The sequence below is a fragment of the Anopheles arabiensis genome, chromosome 3, assembly GCF_016920715.1.
Source record: "Anopheles arabiensis isolate DONGOLA chromosome 3, AaraD3, whole genome shotgun sequence".
In the NCBI taxonomy this organism is placed as follows: Eukaryota; Metazoa; Arthropoda; class Insecta; order Diptera; family Culicidae; genus Anopheles; species Anopheles arabiensis.
Genome location: NC_053518.1, coordinates 207,710 through 230,640, shown reverse-complemented (window position 1 = coordinate 230,640; position 22,931 = coordinate 207,710). Strand labels below are relative to the sequence as shown.

General features: G+C 45.7%; 2 protein-coding genes and 1 long non-coding RNA gene across 11 annotated transcripts; 1 reads left to right on the top strand and 2 right to left on the bottom strand.

Annotated features, from left to right (window-relative positions):
- Nucleotides 1-17: 17 nt before the first annotated feature.
- LOC120899931 lies at nucleotides 18-14,568 on the bottom strand. 5 transcript variants are annotated; one of them, XM_040306298.1, is made up of 6 exons: nucleotides 10,557-14,568; nucleotides 10,411-10,452; nucleotides 8,281-8,433; nucleotides 6,335-6,520; nucleotides 1,969-2,430; nucleotides 18-1,898 (listed from the first exon to the last, which is right to left on the bottom strand). In XM_040306298.1, the coding sequence occupies exons 4-6, from the start codon at nucleotides 6,483-6,485 to the stop codon at nucleotides 832-834; spliced, it is 1,680 nt and encodes a 559-aa protein (XP_040162232.1). In that variant the 5' UTR covers nucleotides 6,486-6,520; nucleotides 8,281-8,433; nucleotides 10,411-10,452; nucleotides 10,557-14,568; the 3' UTR covers nucleotides 18-831. The 5 variants fall into 5 exon arrangements, with proteins under 5 accessions (XP_040162232.1, XP_040162231.1, XP_040162230.1 ...); XM_040306297.1 differs by having other exon boundaries at nucleotides 8,281-8,420; nucleotides 10,411-14,568; XM_040306296.1 differs by lacking the exon at nucleotides 10,411-10,452.
- A 115-nt stretch (nucleotides 14,569-14,683) lies between these two features.
- Nucleotides 14,684-19,190, bottom strand: LOC120899935. 5 transcript variants are annotated; one of them, XM_040306305.1, is made up of 3 exons: nucleotides 18,394-19,190; nucleotides 16,158-16,415; nucleotides 14,684-16,085 (listed from the first exon to the last, which is right to left on the bottom strand). In XM_040306305.1, exons 1-3 carry the CDS (start codon nucleotides 18,461-18,463, stop codon nucleotides 15,175-15,177), a joined length of 1,239 nt encoding a protein of 412 aa, XP_040162239.1. In that variant the 5' UTR covers nucleotides 18,464-19,190; the 3' UTR covers nucleotides 14,684-15,174. The 5 variants fall into 5 exon arrangements, with proteins under 5 accessions (XP_040162239.1, XP_040162238.1, XP_040162241.1 ...); XM_040306304.1 differs by having other exon boundaries at nucleotides 14,684-16,088; nucleotides 18,394-19,185; XM_040306307.1 differs by having other exon boundaries at nucleotides 14,684-16,088; nucleotides 16,158-16,388; nucleotides 18,394-19,183.
- A 484-nt stretch (nucleotides 19,191-19,674) lies between these two features.
- LOC120899940 lies at nucleotides 19,675-22,859 on the top strand. The gene is made up of 3 exons (XR_005739126.1): nucleotides 19,675-22,116; nucleotides 22,180-22,339; nucleotides 22,406-22,859. It is a non-coding gene; the product is annotated as an uncharacterized LOC120899940 (long non-coding RNA).
- Nucleotides 22,860-22,931: the final 72 nt, after the last annotated feature.

Genomic DNA, 22,931 nt, shown 5'->3' with positions numbered 1-22,931 from the left:
CATTTCACAAAGAAACATCAATGGAGCGCTGTAAACGCCAGCTGTATATCACTTTACTTCGTTAAGTATTCACAAATTCGCTAGTCTATTTAAAATTAACTTAAACATATGCATTTACTATTTACAGATGATCTTAGTGTAGGCAAAACTCGTCCCTGCATCGTAAACGAAGTTATTAAGAAGAAACAAGATTAAGGTTGGATCTGCAGTTCTGTTGTCGCCGTCGGAAGAAGATAAAGGCGATTTTCTACGTTCTATGGTTTGTTGTTGTGTTCTCTTCTGTGTGTGTGCTGATCAGTTCTAGTACATCATGTCCTAGCAGTATATATGGCCGTATGGTTTTGTTAGAAAATACCAGATAAGTCTGATCTAGTTCTTTTCTACGTGACTTAATGTCCGACGCCGACATGCCGGCCTAAACAGGCTTTTGAAATTTTATTCAGTACCACGTAGCCGGATAGTCAGTATTTGTTACGAGGGGACGGTCCATTCTAAACTTGAACCCACGACGGTTGTATTGCTAAGTCGTGCAAGTTGACGACTGTACTAGTGTTGGGAGACTCGGGACTTAGAATATTTGAAGATTGAATCCACTTCTCGGAGATTTAAATCCCAAGCAAGATTGGCATTCGAAGATTCGAATCCCTCTTAGAATTCGTATTTCCCAACACTAGACTATACCAAGGGACCGCCCATGTCTGATATATAGCAACTATTCGCTATACGCGAAAACTCGATATACGCTAATGTGCTCGGTCCCGTACGATAGCGTATACCGGATAATGATTGCAACGTATAATCATTAAAAAAAGAAAAAAGGAAAAAAATACATCACGGCCGCTCGAGTCGGTAGATCTGTCGCGTCACGCGCACATTTCGGCGCGTCTTGCTGTCCTTGCTGACGGAATTGGCCGTACCATCGTCCAGGGCATTTTCCGGTGCTTTCTCCTCCTTCAGCATATCCTCGAATGAGCTTTCTTCGAGCAGTGTAAGTAGCGTGTCGACGGACGACTCGTATTGCCGCTGCTGCTGAATTCCGGCTCCATTTTTCTTCACAGTTCGCGGTGCGGCTTCCGTGTGAATTTCGTACACTGGCGGGCGCTTGGTAGCGATGTGTGTGACTGCCAGCTCGGCACCAGTGTCAGGATCACGGTTGACCACATGCCGTACGATCGGATCTTTTGTGCTAGTGACGGGAACCATGCGAGGCAACTGCATTAGTGTATCGTTCGTATTCAGTCCGTACGTTTTCACCTTCGAGTGGCCCTCTATGATGAGATACGGTGACCAACGTTCCGATGTTGCCGGTTGTTTGTAGTGGGAAAAGACCGAATCGGTCGTCATTGCCATTGGAGTAGGCGGCGTCGTTACCATGGGGCTTGCCGTGCTGGAAGAGCTCGGTAGCGTGATTGGACTGCGCATTGTCGTGGTGGACATCATCGTGGTAGGCAGGTGAGTAGTGCCCGGTGTTACGAAGGGACCGACAGGAGTGTCGTATTGCTGAGGTGTGCGGGTGTCTTTACTCATCTTGGGTACCGTTTTGGTTGACGGGAACGACGGTGATTGCGATTGAAGGTATTCGGTGGTTTGCGGAGGATGGAATATCGTTTGTGCCATGGCGTTAATGTTTTGTACGTCGTAGAACCCGCCGGAAGTGTACTCGGTAACCGTACTGGTCATGGCGGTTTTCGTGAACGGGTAGGAATGTTCATTCTGTAGTATCGTCTTGAGTAGGGGGCGCTTCACAATGTCTCCGGCCGGAGTCGTCAGGCGTATTGTTGTGACGTACGGTTGCTGTTGTCGGTTGAATCCGCTGGCTCCTTGCAGCTGGGGCTGATGGTGATGATGGAATTGTGCCGTAATAGGCTGCGACAGAGGGGGCTCGGAGTGCTTTACATCTGTTACCGGAAGATAATTACAAAGATAATGAAGGAGCATATATTATATTTATACAACATTTCATCTTACCAGAAAATTGTTCTTGATAGGAACTTCCAGGCCGATATTTGAAGCCATTACCAGGCTGTGTATCGACTCGCTGGGAGGCGGATGACTCTCTACCCCAAAATCCGGTCCCTTCCGCACCGCCGAGATAGTTGTTACGCGGCGGTGGCATTAGAACGGTATGAGGCTGCTGGTTCGGGCTGGTTGCTACCGAGTGATGCTGATGCCCCGTCGAGTGGTAGTTACGGCGCAACGGGATACTGTTCCATTCTTTGCTCATACCGACCGTCTTCTTGGAGGGAACGCCCAGCAGCAGGATGTCGTTGCCCGACGACTTATCCTTCGTACCGTCGGACCAGTAGCGCACACGGTCCAGCACCGGTGGACTGTAGTCGTACGTTGGATCGTTCTTGAGCGGATCACCACGGCCCACCGGTAACCATTCGTTGTATTCCAGCCGTGGCGAGTGAAAGTTGCGAGCTAAATCTGGAACGAAACGATACGACACGGGCAAGCGGTTAGCGATGGCAGGAATTATCGCTTATGGCTTTAAGATATGTTATCTTCTGTTTGAAGTTGAAATGACTGAAGCTTCAGGCTTAAGTTCATTAGACTATGCTTAGCAAAAATGCATTGTGTTTCATGCCCCCTCATGGTTCAGTGTTTTGGACAATGAATGGCGTTGTTTTGCTTCTTATAATAGTACTTCTTTATTGCCTTGGTTGGTCGTGATAGATTGGTGTAACACATCAATTAGGTAGTTTGTGCGCTTAATTAAAACCTTTAATCGTTTGCGCGCGATTCCATTGTCATCGGTTTATTACTTCACCGGAACCATGATGCACCGCCTGTGTTGATGAGATGAAAATTGAAAGTGAAAGCAAAGCATCAATTCCTCCGTCTGCCGAACTCTCCCGCAAGCATGCACGAAGCGAGTGCCTTGAGATTTCATTTTCGGTACCGGTATTTGATCATCTTTTGTAAGGTTTCCATACACCATGACCTTTGAATTTGCTATCAATTGAATGGTAAAAGGCAGTTCTTCTACTGTTTTCCACCTGTAGAAGGCGGTTCCTGTTTGCTGGCGGACGATATACGACACGGTACCGTGTTGCGCACTGGTGGAAGTTACACACGCAAACGCAGCTGCGTCTCCTAACCCAAACACGTGTACGATTGCGCTTGGTTTATATCGCATTCAAATTTCTGCCAATGTGTTGCTTTTGTGCGTGATTGATGTGAAAATGGTTGTCTCGCTAAATGCGTCGCCCTTTCCAAGTCGTGCGTCGTCTTTCGGTGGAAAATTTAAACCCTCTCGAGCAGGAGAAACAAAATGATAAAGCAGTGCATAACGGCAACCAAGCAACAAACCGTTCCTATAACCTGCTTGCTCATCGTGTGCACTGCAAGTTCCTTCGATAGAAATTATCCGTCCGTCGGTGGAGGGAGGGTTGGGAAGATCGACACACACCGCGAGACAACAATGGTCAATAAAAAATGAATCTTACACCAGAAAGGTCCGTATTGCAACGCGTTACTGCACGTGTACTGCGCAACTGCATCTGCTTCGAAGCACCTGTTGGTAGGCACGATCTTGGGTGCCTCGTGCGGTACTTGCCTTCAAAAGTGTGCCTCCAGCTAGCACCATACACCACGGTATAAAGTCTATTGAACTCGTCGTCGGCAGAATGATTACAGTGCAGGCTGCGTGTTGAAGCACGTGGATGATATGTAAGGAGGAAAAATAGTTCTGAACAGAATTTTGACAGGAAATTGTTATGAATAGTAGGGTTCATTTTCCAATCTCATGAGATTCTGTTAAGTTTGTGGAATTAGGATACTGGTACATTGTTTAATTATGCAATTGATTAATTGAAACGCTCTGTATGCATAAAAACTACATCCCTTCAATAGGTTGGTTAAATATTTCAATGTCTCTCTTCCATGCATCCGCACCTCTAGGTCAACTATACGGCCTTTCGTGGCTACTGAATTGGCTGTTAGATCTCTACAGGATGAGCATCGATGGCCGGTGTACGGAAGCTATGTTGAGCGATCTTGGCAAACTGTCTCCACACGACGGATGGCACTTTTCTTGCAGTGAACCATGTCGTCTTTTCACGTGTAGCAGTTGGTCTTGCGAAGATACTGCACAGTTTCTCCGTCCAGGCCCCGCCGTCGTACGTGTGCCACCCAGCTGATGTCACAGAGCCTAAAGAAGTTTGGGAAATGCATTATTCCCATCATATGTTTGCTGTCGTTCAACGAAGGCAGCATCGACAACGAAGTATGTTTATTTTTAAAGTGTGTCTTCCTCTTTGCCGGGTTTTTTGTCTTTTTTGTGTATATAGAGGGGCGATGACGATAGGAAAGTACACGAAAGAAAAGTAGGGAAAAACCGAACCCGTCGGCTTGGTAGTGTTACCTAATTGATCGTTTCATCTCCATTTCACCATAGTGCTGCCGGTGGATTGGCGTTTTCTTCTCGGCGTACTTCCGCAAGACGTTTGCTCGGCCGTCGCAAGAAGACAAACGCAACACAATTGATCAGTGCCATTGCCACCTGGGCGAAGTAATGAGCGAATTATGGTCTCTGTTAAGTGATAGTTGAATGATAAATTTTCCCGTTCCCATCCCGGAAGATTTTGTTAAGGTCTACCTGATGTTTGGGCGAGAGCATACAGTCAAGGACACGAAGGGGTGTGGAAGTGGTGATGCTAGAGACGATGTTGAAGATAGAAAGCGGTAAGCGCATATTGTGAGAGTAAATGTGTGTGTTGTGGAATGGGATGTCAGACGTAGGTTTATTGGCCAGTAACGGCGGAACGGGTTTTACGGCCTGTCGAAATGCAACCAGTAATGTAGACATTTATCTGGGGTGATAAGTTGGCGAAAAACAACCAACTGCACAACTCGAAGCGATTTGATGAATGGGCTTGGGACGCTTGCGTTCATCAACTGGTCAATTAGAAAAAAGGTCATTTAATGTGATTTATCAGTCAGCACAGCATACCGTGGGATCGGAAGAAGCTCTTTGTGGAATTAATTTTAGGTAAGGGTTAGTTGCTGTGCGGCTATTGATGTTTTTGGAAGTTAGTTGCTCGGAACGTGCTAAACAATCGCTTTCAGTCAAAGGAGAATATGCCCTCCATTACCATTTTACTAAATGGTTGTTTGTTTGGCTTTGTGCAGCAGTTGTCAGCCCATTCATGTTCAACACACTTGCGATTAGCGATACGGGGCAACATCTGCCTGTCATTGAGACAGCAGATCATGTTCACTCATGTCGCAATCACCATCCATTCGTAGCCAATCGTCGTTGTATTCGTCTTGGTGGATGGTCAGTGTGAATGAAGTACAAACAGAAAGCACATAAATGGCTAAGTAGCCTAAACGAGTCTGTAACCGTCGATTGCGAATCCCGATCGCGCTCGGTTGGGCGTTGGGAAAACCGAACGACACAAACGGACAACGGGGGCTGTTTGATAGCGTCGCTCCATTGGCGACCGGTGTAGTTTCACTAATGAAATCAATAAAATATTTTAGTTGATTATCACGACACCCGGTCGGCCAGCACAGAACAGGGCATAGCGGTTTGCGTCGGACTGTGTCTTGGCTGCGACGGGGTATGCTATGCCATCCTGTGGGAACCAGATCCCTCTGTCTGTGAGCATTCAATCTTCTTCCACCCCGAGAGACCTCCAATGGTCCGACCGGGTGGGTTCAACTCTCCCAAAATGGGCCTGGCCGTTGTACATGCATGCTCGTGTGACACCTTAGGCCCTGGCGCGATGACCGTGGCCCTGGCAATGAATGTGGCGAAGAGAATCTCACCAGCTGGTCGAGTACGCCTTTATTTTCATTATATAGCTGGGCACACGGGCCAAATGTTGCGCGTTTGGGTGGCACAAATTGGTACGGTCGGCTATATAGTCGCGAGGTTTGGCTGTATTCCTCCCCTATTGCAACATTGTATACCCGAGGACGGCTGTGCTAATCGTGCGTGAGTCCACCCCGACCTGCCCATGTGCGGGTTAGGCCGTGTTTTGAGCTGCCCGATTGAGTTTTGCCATAAAAAAAAACCGATCGTTTAATCGTTCCTTTCGAGTAAGCAGTTGGTTCGCTTGAAAGAGCATTAAGATTACGCATCTAAGAGGAATTGGCGGCACACTACATCGGGCACCGGAGTCGCTTGGCGAGAATCGAAACTTGATTTGATTATTTTATTGCACATTTAATCCCATTTCAATTCTCAGTAACCAGTAACGTTTAGGTTGGTAGTAGAAAGTTAAAAGATATAAAAGCAATCTTTTTGTGACTCCCTAGGGCTGGCTATGAATAAAGTAAGTAAACAACGAAGAAAAAGTTTCGAGTCGACCATTTTACTTACCGTTATTGAAATCATCCCTTGTAGCTTCGTGCGATGAGATGTCATGTGCCAGCAGTGCTTTCAAATTGCCGTGTGCATGAGCAACGGTCGCTTCCGCGCACACAGCTATCAGAAACACCACACATGGCCACACTCTTCCTTCTCGGTGCATCTTGGCGCGCGGTTCGCGGGTGCCTTTCGTGGAATCTATGCGCAAGAGAGTGTAGAAAATAAACATATATTAGACTTAATGGAAAGAAGCGCCCTTACCACATCAACATCTTGGCCTATTGCAAAGTGACCGTATCGATATTGGAGGCCTCGATTTTGAAACTCGGACTCTGCAATCAGCTGTGTATCACTTGCCACGCCGAGTGCGTGTGTTTTATGTGGATGAGCTTTTATTTTTGGGCGAGGTTATGATCGATTACCGAGCTGTCATCGGTACCCCTCTCCATTGACCAATGTTGCCAACACCCGTGCTCAATGCTTTATGATTACAAAAGCCCTGTGCTGAATTGTTAAATACAACACTTTTAAAATGCCTGCTAACTCGAGGAGATCATGTTATGAAAATACATAATGGTACTACACATGAAGTGTAACGGCAAAATTTCCCTAATGCAACGAGCGTTTCTATGGCAGGGAGGAAACATAAAACTGAAACACTTTAAAGGCGCTTGCGAACATTAATCAATATTACGTAAAGCTCAGATCCTCTCCATACCTGCGGTTGGATATGCTTTGATTGAATTTTTCACACTGAACAAAACAGAACCCTTCAAGCTGTTGCAATAACAAATCTGTGAAATCTACTTAACTAGCAGTCACTGCCTGCTTCCTGCTTGACCTCATCTGTTGTGGTGCGTTTTGGGTTCGATTTTCTTGCAATTTCGACGCCACTCCCCTCCCCCTTGCACTCATAATTTAATGAAAGTAAAAGTTTTCGTTTGCACGTACGCCAAAGTCGCTGGAAGTTAAGGTTGGTAACAGCTAGTTAGGCCGTGGCAAATGTGTGAATGTGTGTGTGCGAAGGTGGTCTAATAATGGATCCAAATGTATCCGATAATCAAATCACGTGCAGTGTAAATTCGTTCCATGCTGATTAGAGTTAATCATTTATGTACACCGCTTTCGGTGCCCGGAGAAGATGAGCCAATGGATAGTGGGCGAGAGAGTTTTCTTCGATCAACCTGGCAGGGAGGCGAACTTACTTATCCTACCCAACTATGCCGGAAGCTTTTGCGCTTTGCAAAGCGGTGATTAATAGGGTTGATACAAACTGCGGGTGTGTTTTACATGCGCCACCATGGAAGGGGCTGCAACAAACTTGCTATTCTCTGTGTTTTTCCTCACAAATGGCCCTCGCGATACATTAAAGAGCTCAAATTGCACCTGTCTGTTGCGGTTTGCGGCCTGCGCTTGTTAACCGAAAACGGCCAGCTAACAATAGGGGCATGCCAAATCAAACGGATGGCTATAGGCTTATCCTGCTCTCAGCACCGGCGATTGGGGTGGAGGATGACGCTAAAGAGTTGGTTACGTTATTGACAGGAGAGCTTTTCCACCTCGATCAGTCTGTTTTCCACTTTGGCGAGATTGATGATACTTCGTGTTGTTTGGAAAACAACTGAGGAGGTGCTATTGCTATGGAGGTAGCAAATGATCCCATCTTGAATGATGCTATTTTGTTTTCAATTTCACAGTGGAAGCTGGTTAAGTATGTCTACTTTATTTCATAAGATATGCGCATGTTATGGTGGAGCTTATTTGATTGTAGAATTATAAAACTGATTTTAAAGCTAGGTAAAAAACGCTAGCAGATAATTGTAACAAACTGGAGCCGTGATAAGGATTCCCAATGGAGCATAGCTTTTATTATCATACAATTTCACTACGGTTGTTGTGGACCCGAAGAACTACTTTAATTTGTTTCTAAATACTCTGTATTAAATATTAAAACTTACCTTAAGATAATCGGTTTTTAACCAACAGCTTCGATACTCTAACTCGTCGGCTAGCCTCTTTTGTGTGGGCAATACTCTTGACTCGGCTATAAAGTATCAAGTTTTCGCTGGCTGAAACATAACGCTCAAACCCGTCCACACTGCAGTGACACACTGGCCAAGTAAGGTAGTCACAAATCAGTGAACCAATAAATATCACATCATCCGGACGCGGGATCACCGGTAAGACGGGGTAGCCGAAGAAAGCGAAGTAAAATGAGAAAGGAACACCAGAGAGGAGGAAAGTAAGTACAGGTAAAAAAGTGCAGCTCATGTTAAACCCTATTTAGGGATATATGCGTTCGGCTGGAAAGATTGAATAAGGGCTGGGCAATATATGCAACAGCGGGCGAGGTAAACGAAGGCGCGAAGAAAATGTGTACCAGCGGAGCCAATGAAAAAAAAACACTTCATTGAAGATCTCTTTGAATTTGACCGAAATCAATATTTTCTGAACAGTCAACTGTTGTCCACCGCTATCGAATAGAGATGCGAGTGAGGCAAGTTGTGTTTGCCGTGGTCCACGTTGTGGTGGTAGTCGTTGCTGTCGACTCAGGGCGAGAGCGCTTAACGATCGTTTTCGAATTGTAGATCGATCGATGGCTAACATGCATTTATGCAAAGGGATGTCATTTGCAGAGGGGGGGGGGGGAGAGGGGGAAGCGAAATGCCAAAAAAGAATAAACTGAAACCCCCATACTCACTCACGCACGCGAGGAAGAAAGGGCTCTACCATGAACACGTGTGTTTATGTGTGTGTCTTGTAGTCTGTCCTGAAGGATAACACGATTTCAGGCGGGCTTATGATGCACACGATTTTTGAAGCAAACGAAAAACAGAGCGTCGGTTTTATTTAATGTTTTCCCATTTGTTTTTTTTCTATATGCGTGGTAGTGGGAAGGGAAAGAGATAATTCCATCCATCCTCTCGTTGGCACACCTCCGTTTTTTTGTCGAGGGCTATACAAAGATCATTCTTCGTTCATTGCAACAGTCTCACCATTTCACAACCCATCTTTAATGTTCTTTTCAAATTTCTCTTTCGTTGATGGGCCCCTCAAACCCTCACTCACTCTTCCGTCCCTCTCTGGCTTGGTTTGTGATGGTAATTTTCCTTTTCAATAATGCAATGTCTTTACAGCCTATCGCAGCCCTTCACTTCTGCCCTTCGCTGACGCTGCTACGTTACAGATTCTCGATTGCACGGCCAGGTGTGTGTGTCACAGTTTTAGGCGCGGGAACGCATTTCAAATTTTCATTCACTTATTGCACATCACACCACGCATTGCCGCAGCTCAATCAAAGAATTTAATTAATACATCAATCAGCCGCGGTTCCCTGTTGACAACCCGTTTTATGTTTTTGTGTCGATTTTTTTTTTCATTCCAGCGTTCGTTTCTGTCTTTCCTCCCGGTTTGGAGGATAGCGGGAGTTCCTGGAATGAATTTTGAAGACTCAAGCAGAAGCAAAAGGACCGTCTTTACACTGCAAACCGGCGGCGGTGCCTTATAGGTCGGGGCCGATTTGTTTTTTTTTTTTTGGCGGTGTTGGTTGTTTGTCCATCGATTCTTTTTGTTGAGTTCCAGCCGATATTATGCCGGAAAACTTGTTTTGGGGGCCATGCATTTAGTACGTTTTTATACTTTTGGCTATTTTGAAACAACTAGAAGAATTAAGTTTGCCAATTGTGTTTTATGATGGGGTTTTTGTTTTGTTTTCACTGCTATGCACCGGAACCAAAGAAAAGTGAATGATTTTTACACCGAAAAAACTCTCACTAACATCCTTAAATTGATATCAAATCACCTGTTTTGTTGAACTTTTAAATTGTGTTAAATTTGTTTGAAATCGATATTTTATCGTTTCAAGGAAAAGCTTCACCCACGTCACCAAGTACAAAATGCATTAAAGTCACTGATTTCCGTTGGAGTACGAATGCAATTGGTTACGTTGGAAAAGTGTTTTCCAAAATAGCACGACCCCTTGCCATCAAAATCAGCACAATACAATCACTGAAAAGTCACAATAAAACCAATAACCTCCATCTAACCGAGCCAGCACGACACTGGGGCACTATTCCAATAAAACCAACCTATATTTGTTTTTTATTTTTGCTGCACAACACAGGACAACACTAAAATGTAGACCGCAATAGATAGACAATGGCAATAATGAAAGCCTTCACACAACAAATCACAAACCACACAAAACAACACACAGTGGAAGCAAAATACACACCAATTTCAAACGCACAAGGGTTCACGGGAGGTACACTCTCTTCGTTTTGCGCGCCGTTTTTCGCGAACGTAAGAAAAATTTCTGCTTGCGTATTGTTATGCTGTTGCCGATCGAATGGTCGCTCGATTTGAAAATGAATTAAATTTTAAATCATGATCATCATCGCTCGCCATGGTAGTTGATGGTGAGCTGTGTACATTTGCCCCTTCCCTTGGCGGGCTTGGGCTGGCAATGCCGTCTTTGCGCGTGTTTGGTGTCTTCTCTTTCGTGCTGAGAGGAGAGGGGGCTTGCTGTGGCTATGGATCCTACACCGTTTTCGTTTTCTTTCGCGCTCTTGATGGTTTGACTAGTTTGTGTAAGGAGAATGGGGAAGTTTTGCTGAATGGGTTTGTTTTTTCGCACTTTAATGACGTTGCCCCTACAGGGTTGGAAATTCATATGTTTGCTCTTGTATGCTCTTCATTTTCTATTCTTGGAATAAATCTTTAGGAGCTTAAAAAGAGCTTCGAACGATTACTCTAATTGAAAAAAGATTCATTAAGGTTGCTTTAACATACTTAAATTCACTTATCGGATTTTAAACTTTTCTATTTTCCATCGAAACATATCTATTGAATTCTAAGAATACAAAAAAATAATAATAATAAAAAAATAAATAACATTCCACCAACTTTTCAACTGGTCACTCGGCAGGCTTTCTCTGCCTATGCTGTTCGGTTTTCGCAGTTGCTTTCTTTCACTCTCTTTCGGGTTGAAGGCTTTGGCAGCCCGCGCGTTGCTCTCCGTATTGCTGTCATCTTCCATTTGTCTCAGCTGGCAGCGGGCGGGCGCTCGGTCACATTCGCTCTCGTTTGCCATCTTTAGTCTTGTTGTATCAGGTCAGGGAGCCCGGGGTAACCGAGCAACCCGGGGCGAGGGCGAGTTTGTTGCTTTTATGGTCGTTTTCGCCACGGTCTACCCCCGGTCGTCGGGTGGAGTTTCCCGGGTTCCTTTGGTCGTTGTCGCTCAGGTGTGTGTTTGACGTTTCTATCTCTCCCTTATCTTGGTCGCATCTCCCGGGAGGGGGCCCATGTTATTGTTATCGGTATAATTCGGTGCGGTGCCGGTCGTAGTTTTGTGCGCGGTGATTGTTTCACTCCTTCCTCCCCTGGGGTAATCATATTTTTTTGCAGTTGTCTAACATTGTGGGTCTAACACACGAAGAGTCTGTAGGCCGCAACCATAGTCCCCGTGTGTGTCTGTCTCATCTTCAAAACCCCCCTCAATTCGGCTCGCGGCGACCGGGGGTGGGCAAACGAAACACACGATCAGGTTCGCGAAAATGTTGGCGACTTGCTTGGCCAGGCCTATAACAACATGCGTATGCCGACGGGAGGGGGATATTGTTGGTGTTGTGGGTGGTGAACAATACGTGTGATCGTTTATCGAGAGTCGTCGTCTGTGGGAACGCCTTGCCTCGGGAGTGAGATTGTTCCCAGCGTTTAACCAGCGTGTTTCTTCATTTCACACAATACACACACAAACAGCCCAAGTTACGTGTGTGTTTTTACTACATGTTTTGCGGTGCGTGCGGCCTCTTGTAACCTTACCGATTGAATCTGTGCCAAAAGTGGCTCGATCACAGTTCAATCGCGCTAGTTAACCTTTACCTGGAGCCCCGGTAACCCGGAGAGCATGGAAGACAGTGTCACGATCGCTCGGAAGTGCCCGTGCGTTGATAGCAGGGTAGGGATCGTTCAGGCGAATTAGGCGTCCGCATTTAAGCGGACTGACAAGCCGAAAAGGTCGCGTTTCGGCTTGTCAGCCGCTTTCTTTGCGAATAACACGAACGCAACTTTGCGTAGTATATTCTAAATATCTTAAAAATATGAATATTTATGTAGTTACAGTGAAATCTCTCTAAATCTTCAAGGAACCGTCAACTTAGAGAGATATTCATGTTGAGGAAAACTAATGAAGTTGTTGCTATGAAGTTTCCAAGAAACCACCGAAAAAACCGGGCATCCTTGGACCAATATTTTTGCAAACTGTCGTTCAAAAATTTATCTTACAGAATTGCAAACTGCCGACAGAATTTCGACTGCCAAATCGCATATGCACCTTATATAACGTTCACCTTAGAGAGACCTTCATCTTTAAGAGACATAAAATGTATGGAATATGATGGGACCGTCAAAATATTCATCTTAAAGAAACAATTAATCTTGAAGAGACGACATCTTAGAGAGATTTCACTGTATTTTCCATACATTTAAGAGATGTTCTCAACAGGATAGTTTTGTTGGTTTTCCCTATACATCTACTCACCTCATTAATTTTGTACTCAATTCTGTGTTTGAGCTCTATCGAGATCGAATAAACAATCTTAATACGCAACAGAAGAGTTTTAGTAAATCGTACTAATGTGGGATTAAGATATCTTTCTTTTGTGCCTAATCCGAGTACCCATCATTCACTGCTAATTGTGGCACGTTTTTAGCTAACGTGATGTGAGCTCACTTGCACATTTGTTTGATGATGTGGATTCTTTCCTCTTTAGAAAAAACCATAATCGTTTGCCCGATCTGAAGCCGGCAACGATCCTCAATGCATCTTCGATGGTGATCTTCTCGGGCAGGAATTGTAACATCTCGCTTGTTTACACTGCACTTGTATGGTATGATGATCCAATATAGTTGCGCTTCAAAGACTTACAAAACTAAGTGCTTGTATAAAGGGTGTCTGTGCTCGCGCACCATAATGCCGTTCGGATTCATTTGACGTTCCTCCAGCAGTATTACGTGCTTGGTATTCAAATTTTACAACATTCGTTTGGTCCGGTTAGTGCAACGTTTTTAGTACGGTGATCGTACAGACTAATCCATAAGCGCACACACTTGTTGCAAATGAAACGAAAGCTTAGTGCTATAATTTTACCGACGAAATCGTTGACAGTCCTGCGATGGCCTTTGATTGACTACACGCGTGGCAGGGGCTCTCCCTCGATGCTTGGGATGGATAAGTTGCTTCAAAAATTTATAGAAAGGGAAACCCGGTACGTGAAGCAATGCACCATTTTCACCAGCACCATTTTCACAGTCGGTGGAAAAAGCAAAAGTCCTTTCTGGGACACAGCATGCTGGAACAAACAAATCACCCCTATCAATTGACGGCAGTTTAGCCTGAAATTATGAGAGGGGAAACATTTTTGCATAAATCTATGAAAGTTCCATCACCAGGTGACCGTTTTGCATGCGGTAAAAAACGTTTGTGGTGGCCAGTAGGTGAAATTGTTTCCCATAATCACTTTCATATGTGCCCCTCCAGATCCATGTGGTCATCGGCTTCTCCAAATGAAGAGTCCTGGCTTAACACAGCAAAGCTCTGTTTGATGCACCTAACCGCCGAGGGGGGATGCAGATAACATTATGCGCAGCACATGTGTGGCGACGGAATCGGTTAAACGACCGGGTGCTAAATTCCAACCCTGCTGTTCACCGGGTTAGTGAGATTTGCATATTCGGAGTCCGGGCAGCTTCATCAAAACCGGTGTAGAATGCCGATCACGTAATGGACTGAAAAAGTGGCGCTTTCTATTGTTCGCCTACCGGGTAGACGCATTGGCTGTGTTTGGCCAGGCTCTGGTAGCTCATATTGCACCCAACGCGTCTAATTCCGAGTTTTTACTAGCGTTTAGAAGCACCAAGTTGAGGTAGGATTGCGTTTCGGTAAAGATTTGGCATATGTGGGAGCTAAACTAACTCGCGAGTGACCGAGTAATCTAGATCCAGAATGTCAGATGAACTTATATCACGTGGGATGGGTTGCATCAGCGTTTTGAGTGCTCTCCGATGCAGGTTAGGTCAACAAACTAGTCCACATGGGAATCTAATTTATGGAATTCGTTTAATGTAGATATTCCGATTTGATCTTTCGGTGTTTTGAATCACAGATAGAAAGCTGCACGTATGTTTCATCAAGGCCATCTTATATACTTGCAAATTAAACTATATCGACACAATTCATTAAATTACTACTCCTTGCTACGAGGGATTGTTATAGATTGGATGCTAGAATACTGTCTATTGTCTATACTTACCAAGCGATGCATCATACACTTGACATACATTATACCAACGGCAACATCATTCACGTTTCAAGCACACTAAACGAATTGTACTTTTTATTTGCGCAATGCTAGTTCTGTTCATGTGTTGTTTTTTGTTTTGTTTTTTGTTTTGTTTAAATACTACATACTAACAGCTAGAGTTTTAATTTAAAACAATACACACATACACACAAAGTGAACTCAAATCACAATACCGACACCGTGCTTCGAGCAGGGTCGGATAGACTTCAGAAGAAGTAGTCATAGTAGTTGTTGTGGTAGCTGTGGAAGTACTAGCAGCAGCAATCAATCGATAGAGAGTATAACAGTACCTTATCGCTTAGCCCGCCCGAATAGCTGTACTGTTGGTCTGTTCGATCAAAACCCGCTGCCACTGTTGTGTTGTTATGTGATGGCGTGTTCTGACGGGTATCTGAACAGGAGACTCAATCGAATTAAGCTGCATCATTTCCTTTTTGTGGAGTTGCTTCGATTTCTACAATAGCACAATTAGTCGCATAACACCGGGCCCTACACGAGCACAGCCTTTACCCCAGTGACCTGGGGCATCTCCTTGACCGTACGGCGAAACTCTTCCAGCTCACAGCAAAGTACGAACCCGGCTCGAGCCTCCTGCCACGCGTCATTTTCGTGCAGCTTCTTCAGCCATGAGATCTGCTCGCACTGGCTCATGCAGAAAGTGCGCCGCTCGCGCTCCTGCTCGGTCTGTGGTGCCTTCCCAAAGACGGCAAAGGCAACTGCCCGCTCCTGCGAACGCACCACCGTCCAGTGTAGCTGCGGTACCGGGAAACGGTTCTCGCGCACTAGGTACACCTCCGCACTCTGGTTGTGCTTGTCCTGCAGCGTCATGACGCCATGCGCTCCGGTGTAGATCTCCACCTCGGGCACCTCGAGGCCGCGTATGTCCTGCACCAGCCGGTCGAGGTTCAGAAGCTGATCGCGATCCTTAACGATCTGATAGTTCCAGGCCATCTTTAATACTGAAAGATACTGTCGGTGGGTGAGCAGCGCCTCGTTAACGTACCGGCGTGCCTCGATTTTGGGCGCATTTTTCGGCCCGAAGACGGGTCGGAAGCGTTCTGCTTGATCGTTGATGTTCAGCGCCTTGCTGAGGTCCACCTTGTAGCGCTGCGTCGGATGGTAGCCATGGAAGTAAGTCACGTTGTCCTTTACTTTGAGTGCTAGCTGTTCGATGCTGTTGGTGCCGGACTTTACCTTCGTGTGGATGAAATGGGTGCGGCCGACTTTAACGTCGTAGCAAGCCTCGCCGAGAATGTAGGATTTGTTGGTGACAGGATTGGTGAAGCCGTACTCGATCGAGCGTAACGTTGCCGGACAGCCACGCACCGAGACGATGATCTCCTCAATTGGTCGCTCCTTGCATGACAACGCCGATACAAAGTTCTTGTCCGCACCGTTGACTACTGTACAAAGCAATGCATGTGGTTAATGTCATCCACATCAACATGGATCTTAAGGTGTCCACTACTTACCAAACGTTTTATCCTTCTTACACCGGGCCCACAGTACCTTCTCGGAAGAAAACTCGCGAAAGTAGTTTGGAGAGCAGGAGAGCACCACCTCATCGCCGGTGGCCAGCGTAATGTCCTCCACATCGTAACTATCATTCTCGGGCGAAACCAACACTCCGTTCTGTGTGAAAATCAGCGGCGAAGAATAGGACCAGTCCGGCTTCAGAGGTACAACACAGTTGCGTTCCACAGCTGTAATGAGAAATTGTCGCAATAGAACTAATAGTTCGCTTTAAAATAATGGCTGCGTTCTTCGATCAGGCGAGAACAAGTTAGGGCTAAAGAAGTATTTTAAATAAAGATCTTAACATGTATAGGAACTATGTGGAAGAATCAAAAGTTCTGACATATCTGGTAAGAATGTTTGAATAAAACTATCATTTTATTAGGAAAATGTGTTGTTGGTTGGGTATTTTGCTCGTCGATGGAGATGGCTGGTTAAAACACAAACAAAATATTATGCCGGGGGAAAAACGTGTCCTGTTTACATACCCAACTCCAACCGCGCATCGGTGGCGGTGGTGCAGCAAAACATATTTGCCATACGGCGATTGCAGATCGCATCAGGATTGAAGGTCAGCGGGCGTGTAAATATCGATCGGTTTAGTGTCAGTAAACGGTATTGATGGCGAGAGATGTGGCGCTTGAGTAATGGCTCCACACTGCTTGCAAGGTACCGGTGTGTGAAGGTGTTTGCGTCAAGATGTTATCAAAGCGCACGGTTTCGCGATTTATCGCGCAGACCAAGTGGAGCTTACAGCGGCGTAACGAAAAAAAAAAAACATGTACCCCCAGAGAATGTGTGTAATGTAATCCAATAGTGCTTAAACAGTGTTTCACAATCTGTGCTCACATTGTGGTGCGTGACCTTTGCATAGACACTCCTGAGAACAGTGCCATTGTTCATGTGGGTGATCCCTTTAAAAGATGACCATTAATTGACGACATGATTTGCCCCCGCTAGCGCGTTGTCACGTACACCACTCATCGGCGGTCCTTACACATGCCCCTATCATCATGATCATCATCATCATCATCATTACCCTCACTAATATCATCATCCTCATCTTCGAGCTATGTGCAACACTCTTTTCTTTGTTATGTTTAAACATTTCAATTGCGATTTTACATAAATTGTTTTTCATTTGACCTTAACGTGACAGCTTCTGGTTCTCGTCAACGTCGTTCCCTACGACGACGATGACTGGATGCTGCCCGAGTATAGGTTTCACACACAGTGACACGCGCGAGGCGAAAATAAGGGAGTTCACTATACTTTGTCGCTTGAGCTAAAAGCTAGGATCCGGGAAGTCGGAGCCGGGAACTACAGCGCGCGCGATTGTGGCCCGGCTTAATCGTCACCGATTTCGTCACTGCCCTTTTGGGATCGGGCAGATCGTCGCGTATCGCCGGAGACGTGGCGGCGCGCGGTCACTTTTATTTGATTATTTTGCGCCCACTGACGGCCTTCTTCTTCCCGACAAATCACACCTCTGCAATCTCGCACATACTCACGCTCCCACATAGCAACCAGCTGTTTTGAAAACGTGGTTTTGGCAAACCTTGTTTGCTCCACTCAGATTGGTTGTACGGTGTTGTGTCTAGTAGGCAATAGCAAAGACGTCCTGGAACGGGTTTGAAATCCCCTTTTTTCAGGGAGCGAGCGAACGAGAATGCTTGTAGTGGAAGACGACGTAGCTGTACTTAAAGCACGCACGTGTACTGATTGAGCTTGACGAGTCGAATGGAAGATGTTTAGCTTTGGGTTCTACCAACATAAGAGGGATGAATACGAATGCGGGAACCGAATGCACATTGCCCCCATACCAGTGCCCGGGGCAGCAGTGCTCCGAGAATGGCGATTGGCGTTGCATCAGTGGTGGGTGGGTGTTGTGGCAGTGAAATTGCTCTGTAACATACCATACCGACGTACATACAGAAGCGGCAATGCGCAATTGGATAAATGGATGTTTGCGCTTGTTGCATTTCCTGAACTGATCCGTCCGGGTAATCGGACCCGGGACGATCCGACGATCGGGTTCGTGACGTACCGTTGGAAATTCGACACGGACAGCGTGAACAAACGTTCTGGAACACACCCACTTTTGTCGTGTGGTCCGTATGTATAAATGTGTGTGTGTTTGTGTTAAACGTGAGTGGAAAGAGAAAATAGAGCAAAGCAATAATAGAACCGTACCATTTCCGGCCGCACGATGGTGCGCTATTTGCAGTGCCAACAGCAATAGCAGCACTATCAGCCTGTGCATGATGAGACACTTCGAGGGGGCGTATTGGGATCACCGATATCTATGGCTAGAATCCAGTGACCCACTGAATCCTGCTTTAATGCAATTTCCCTTCACTATCACTGGCTTCGGGTTTAGTTTCGGTTGCCGCTTCCTGTCGGCTGTCACTTCCTCAGGCGATCACCTGGAACACGGAGGCCTTAGTCGCACACAGCAGACCCACACGCAAGCGAACATCCGTTCTAACAAACCCCCGAACAATGCACGGGGCAATCACGGGCACTGATCGAACTCTGCGTCGTTGCGGGTAGCGCGGAGAACTTTCGCTGTACTTAATCGGTTCACTGATCCCCCTGGAAGAGCGTGCCAAAGAATTGGGCACACCACAGAACTTTGATACACAGGAAACACAATCTTGCACTTAAATGTTTTTTGTTGTTTTGTAGCAGCACAGCATAGCACAGCACATCATCTTCTGACGCACACAGCACAGCCGAGAAAGGTTCGTTCTTCGTAGCAGATTGTCTCCAATCGTTCGTATGAAATATCAGACTGCAACTAAATTGCCAGATGTCGGTTGATCAGAATTTATACAGCTTGCGCTGGTGTAAGTGTGACTGCCGGTGCCTTGGGCGACATCCACTCGTCGACGGCTGAGCGAGCGGGAATCCGTCAGCAGCAGGGTAGTACAGCAGGGCGCAGTGCTCCAACGGAGCGGACGGTGCATATATGAATGATGATCATTGCGATCGCGGCTCCGGTAGTAGTGGTCCAAAGGGATGTTGGGACACAGTTTGTGTGAGAGGCTGAATCCCGCTCGGAGTTCTGAACGATGCACGATGCGGCTTAGATGCGAGAGCGAGAGATGACTCCGCTGGGTTGAGCACACTAGTCCGATGGACAAGAATACTGGATTCCAGAATAGCTGTGCAGTGTGTACTACCATCACTGAGAACGCTCTCAAACTCTGTTAACTTATTAGTGAATTTTTATCTGGGAAATGGCCACCCTGGGTAGAAATTATCGATAGAATTCTCAAACCAAAACATCCACCCATCGCCTTACTAACGACGTTGGTGTTCCAATTGTAGTGCTCTTGGCAATGAACCTACATACACATTGCAACAGACGGGTGGGCAGTAACTCACGCGCACAGTTACTGATAACGTAATCCCTGAGAACAGGCTGACTCCCCGGGAGAGAAATTCGACTGGTCGCTGTATAGAGCTATTCGCGCCATTTACTGCGAAGAGGCTGGTTAGCGGCTTCCCTATCAATCATAATTTCTACCCCAGATCGGCGTGCTGTCGAATCGCGACGAGTCTGTACACCCAGCAGAAGGTAAAGGAACTTTGATACATACGCATCGGGGTGAATATTAAGCCATCCGACCTGGTACACGTGTGTGTATAGGGCTCAGTTTGAGTTTGTAGAGTTTTTTTACAATTGCCTTGAACTGGCATAATATGAGGCACCTCTCTAATCACGACCAATATTCATCTCACCTCAAACGCTGCCTCTGTTATCAGCGCTACTAGTTGTTAACTCTGTTATGGAGTACGTTGACCATGAATGGTTGACCTAGCACTGTTTGGGAGTAACATTTCTGGAAGTAGCCGAACTATTATCTCGTGGCATCACGTCTGGCACAACCGGAACAGGGTGCCAAAGGTGTCGAAGCTGCTGCAGGAAGTAAGGTGCAAAAAAAGCAAATGCAAGAATTATAAACAATGGTGCTCAGAGCAACTTGCCTGATAAGAATTTGTTCCGTTGGTCGGAGGTGGAACGTAAAGCCGCCAATGGTGAACTGAGCTGTGGCCCATTTGGTTGGACACATGTACGAAATACATTTATTTAAATGTAGTGAGCGTCCTTGGGAAACTCATTTCGGTGTCTCTGGTGACATATAATCGAGCGGCTGATTGTCCTACTTGATGGATTTGTACATGCTAATCACCCTCAAGCAATGCACCTCATGTCATCTGCATTTCTAAACGAATCGGTTTCTATGGTCCTTGAATTTAAACATGGAAATCGAAGCATCCGAAAGATCTGAAAGTAGAATTGCTGTGTCGAGATTTATCGAGAGCTCTCCCGACGTCCGTGCAGTTTCAAATGTAATACAATCGGAGATCCAATTTAAGCTTGTCTCGTATGCGATCACTTTTGGAGAAGAATTATGACACTTGCCGAATGTGTGTTCGTTGAGCAATCAGGTTGTTCACCATGTTTAAAGCTCGATTACACTCACAATTGTATGACATTTGCAATGCGTCACCGAAAACAGTGGAAAGTTATTGGTTAGGAATGTGTTTCTCTTTCTCTTTGCCGGTTCTTCTAGATTCCACCGTCAACAACTCGTCCTTTTCCTGACAACTGAACTTAAGTTGTGTAACGCAAACGTTTAATTTGAAAACGACACAAACCACCTTCTACCGTGTGCTCTTCACTTTCTCTTTAGCGTCGAGCTGTGTGGGGATGACAGTTGCTTATGCATTACCGGCACGTCGTCGAAGAACTTTAATATACTTTTTGTGCGATCAGTTCCGGAAGCGTGTTTGGTTCCCTCGGGTCTGTCAACCGTGCGAGGCACGTAAACTCGACGGCGACAGTGATGATGCGTATTGCGCATATCGCACGATGCGTTGTGCTTTTTTGGTGCGCCTAGTACCGCCACACTACGTTGAGAAGGGCCCTTGTCATTTGCCATTAGCGTCAAGTCGAGTTATTTCTTCACTTTCATCGCACTGCGCGCTTGGTTGTAGCCGACTTGCGCATCGATCGCGCATAGCTTCTCACATGCCGTGGACGCTATCGTCCGAAATGGAGCCGATTGTTACAACTGGACAATCCGACAAACCGTTACGGAACTGGAATGGAAAAAGGGGGTGGTTGGTACTGCGGGACAAACGATGAAGTACATTTTCTCCAAATGGATAAACAGTAAGGGACGCGCGCGCTTACTCATACGCTCACGCGGATGTGCAGGAATAATGGTGGTGGTGGTAGTGATTGCGGAAAAATGAACGATGTAGCCGCCGTCACCAGTAGCCAGAGTCGGTACCTTCAGGACAATCAAACGAATGCAAACCGATTATGAGCTTGCTGGCCTGCGAGAGGCTTCGATTCGATTCTGAGGCTCGTTTCGGAGCAACCATCAATTCCAATCACGCCAATTTGACACTCAATAGACTCTATTTTTGGTGCGACTTCCAATGATAACTTGCAAGATGACGAAAGATAGGAAGAATTGATAAATTTTAACAGGCTGAGTATGAAGCGTAATTCTGTAAATTAAATTTACTTACACAATTATATGTATATCTTTAGCATACTTTGGTCTTATCAAATGATTTCGTACAAGATATTTTTTTCCAACCCTTTTTTATGCGAATGAACTATTATGCCAAGAAATCGTAAGAAAGGCCTAGTCCCCAGAGAAGAAGACTTTGAGTGAGATGGAGTCATCAGTTCGTGAAAAAAAGTCAGGCGTCAATCGACGTTTTTGCATTAGGGGTACCACTTCGCCTACTACCCATGAATGAATGTATCACTTCGCTTTGCATCCTGTACGTCCGGCACAGAACAATGATTGTACCGCATCGTACCGGATTGTACTGCTTTTCCGAATAGTGTGCCGTTTCGTCGATCGATTGAACTATAGAGAAGACCTGGTAAGTAATGGGTGGGGAGAGATAGTGATATAGAATCTAAAACTATTTCTGATACTTTTGCAGAACGATTTCCATGGGTCGTAATACTCTGGTGGTGTTGGAAGAGGAGTTGCTCGTGGCGTGTCGAATTGATAGTTTATGATTGAAACCGCACACTACGCTCACACACCCCATCACTATATTCCTGGTAAAAGGGTATACGAAGAAGCATCACGTGTAAGCAGTTTGTATCGGTCAATTGAAGATGAGCTAAATTCTGCTTAATTTAATAGACGCGTCACATTTTCAGTTCGCAGCTGTATGACTGCTTGATTTGACTGACTGGCAAGAAACGTCGTATTATCGCCGGCATCAACTCATACCGGATCACATTTGCTGGATGGAAGTAAGAAGGCGACCGTGGAGGTCTGGTATGGGAATTGTTGTAGCAATAGGCTAAGGTGATTCACTTCGGTCGGCGGAAGCAGACGAAGATGCTTTCAGTGCGGCCAATCGATTCCGGATGAAGGGTAGAGAGAGGGCATTCGGTTTGCCTGGAAGGTGCGGTTTGATTGATAATGATAATGATAATGACGTTACCTCCAGAAACCTTGTAGAAGGAATGATGCAGTACTAGTTCTTTGCATTTAGGATGTCTTTTTCTAACATTGTAATAAGGAAGCATAAAGTTTTCTAGCCTGCCGTGTAAACTGCTACGTATTACTCCATGAATGAATTGATTCCAAATCGGCTGTGCTATTAGAAAAGACTACTTCATCCATGTTTGTCAATGTTAGTGATGTGAACCCGAACCGAGGAGATGGTGTAAATTAATT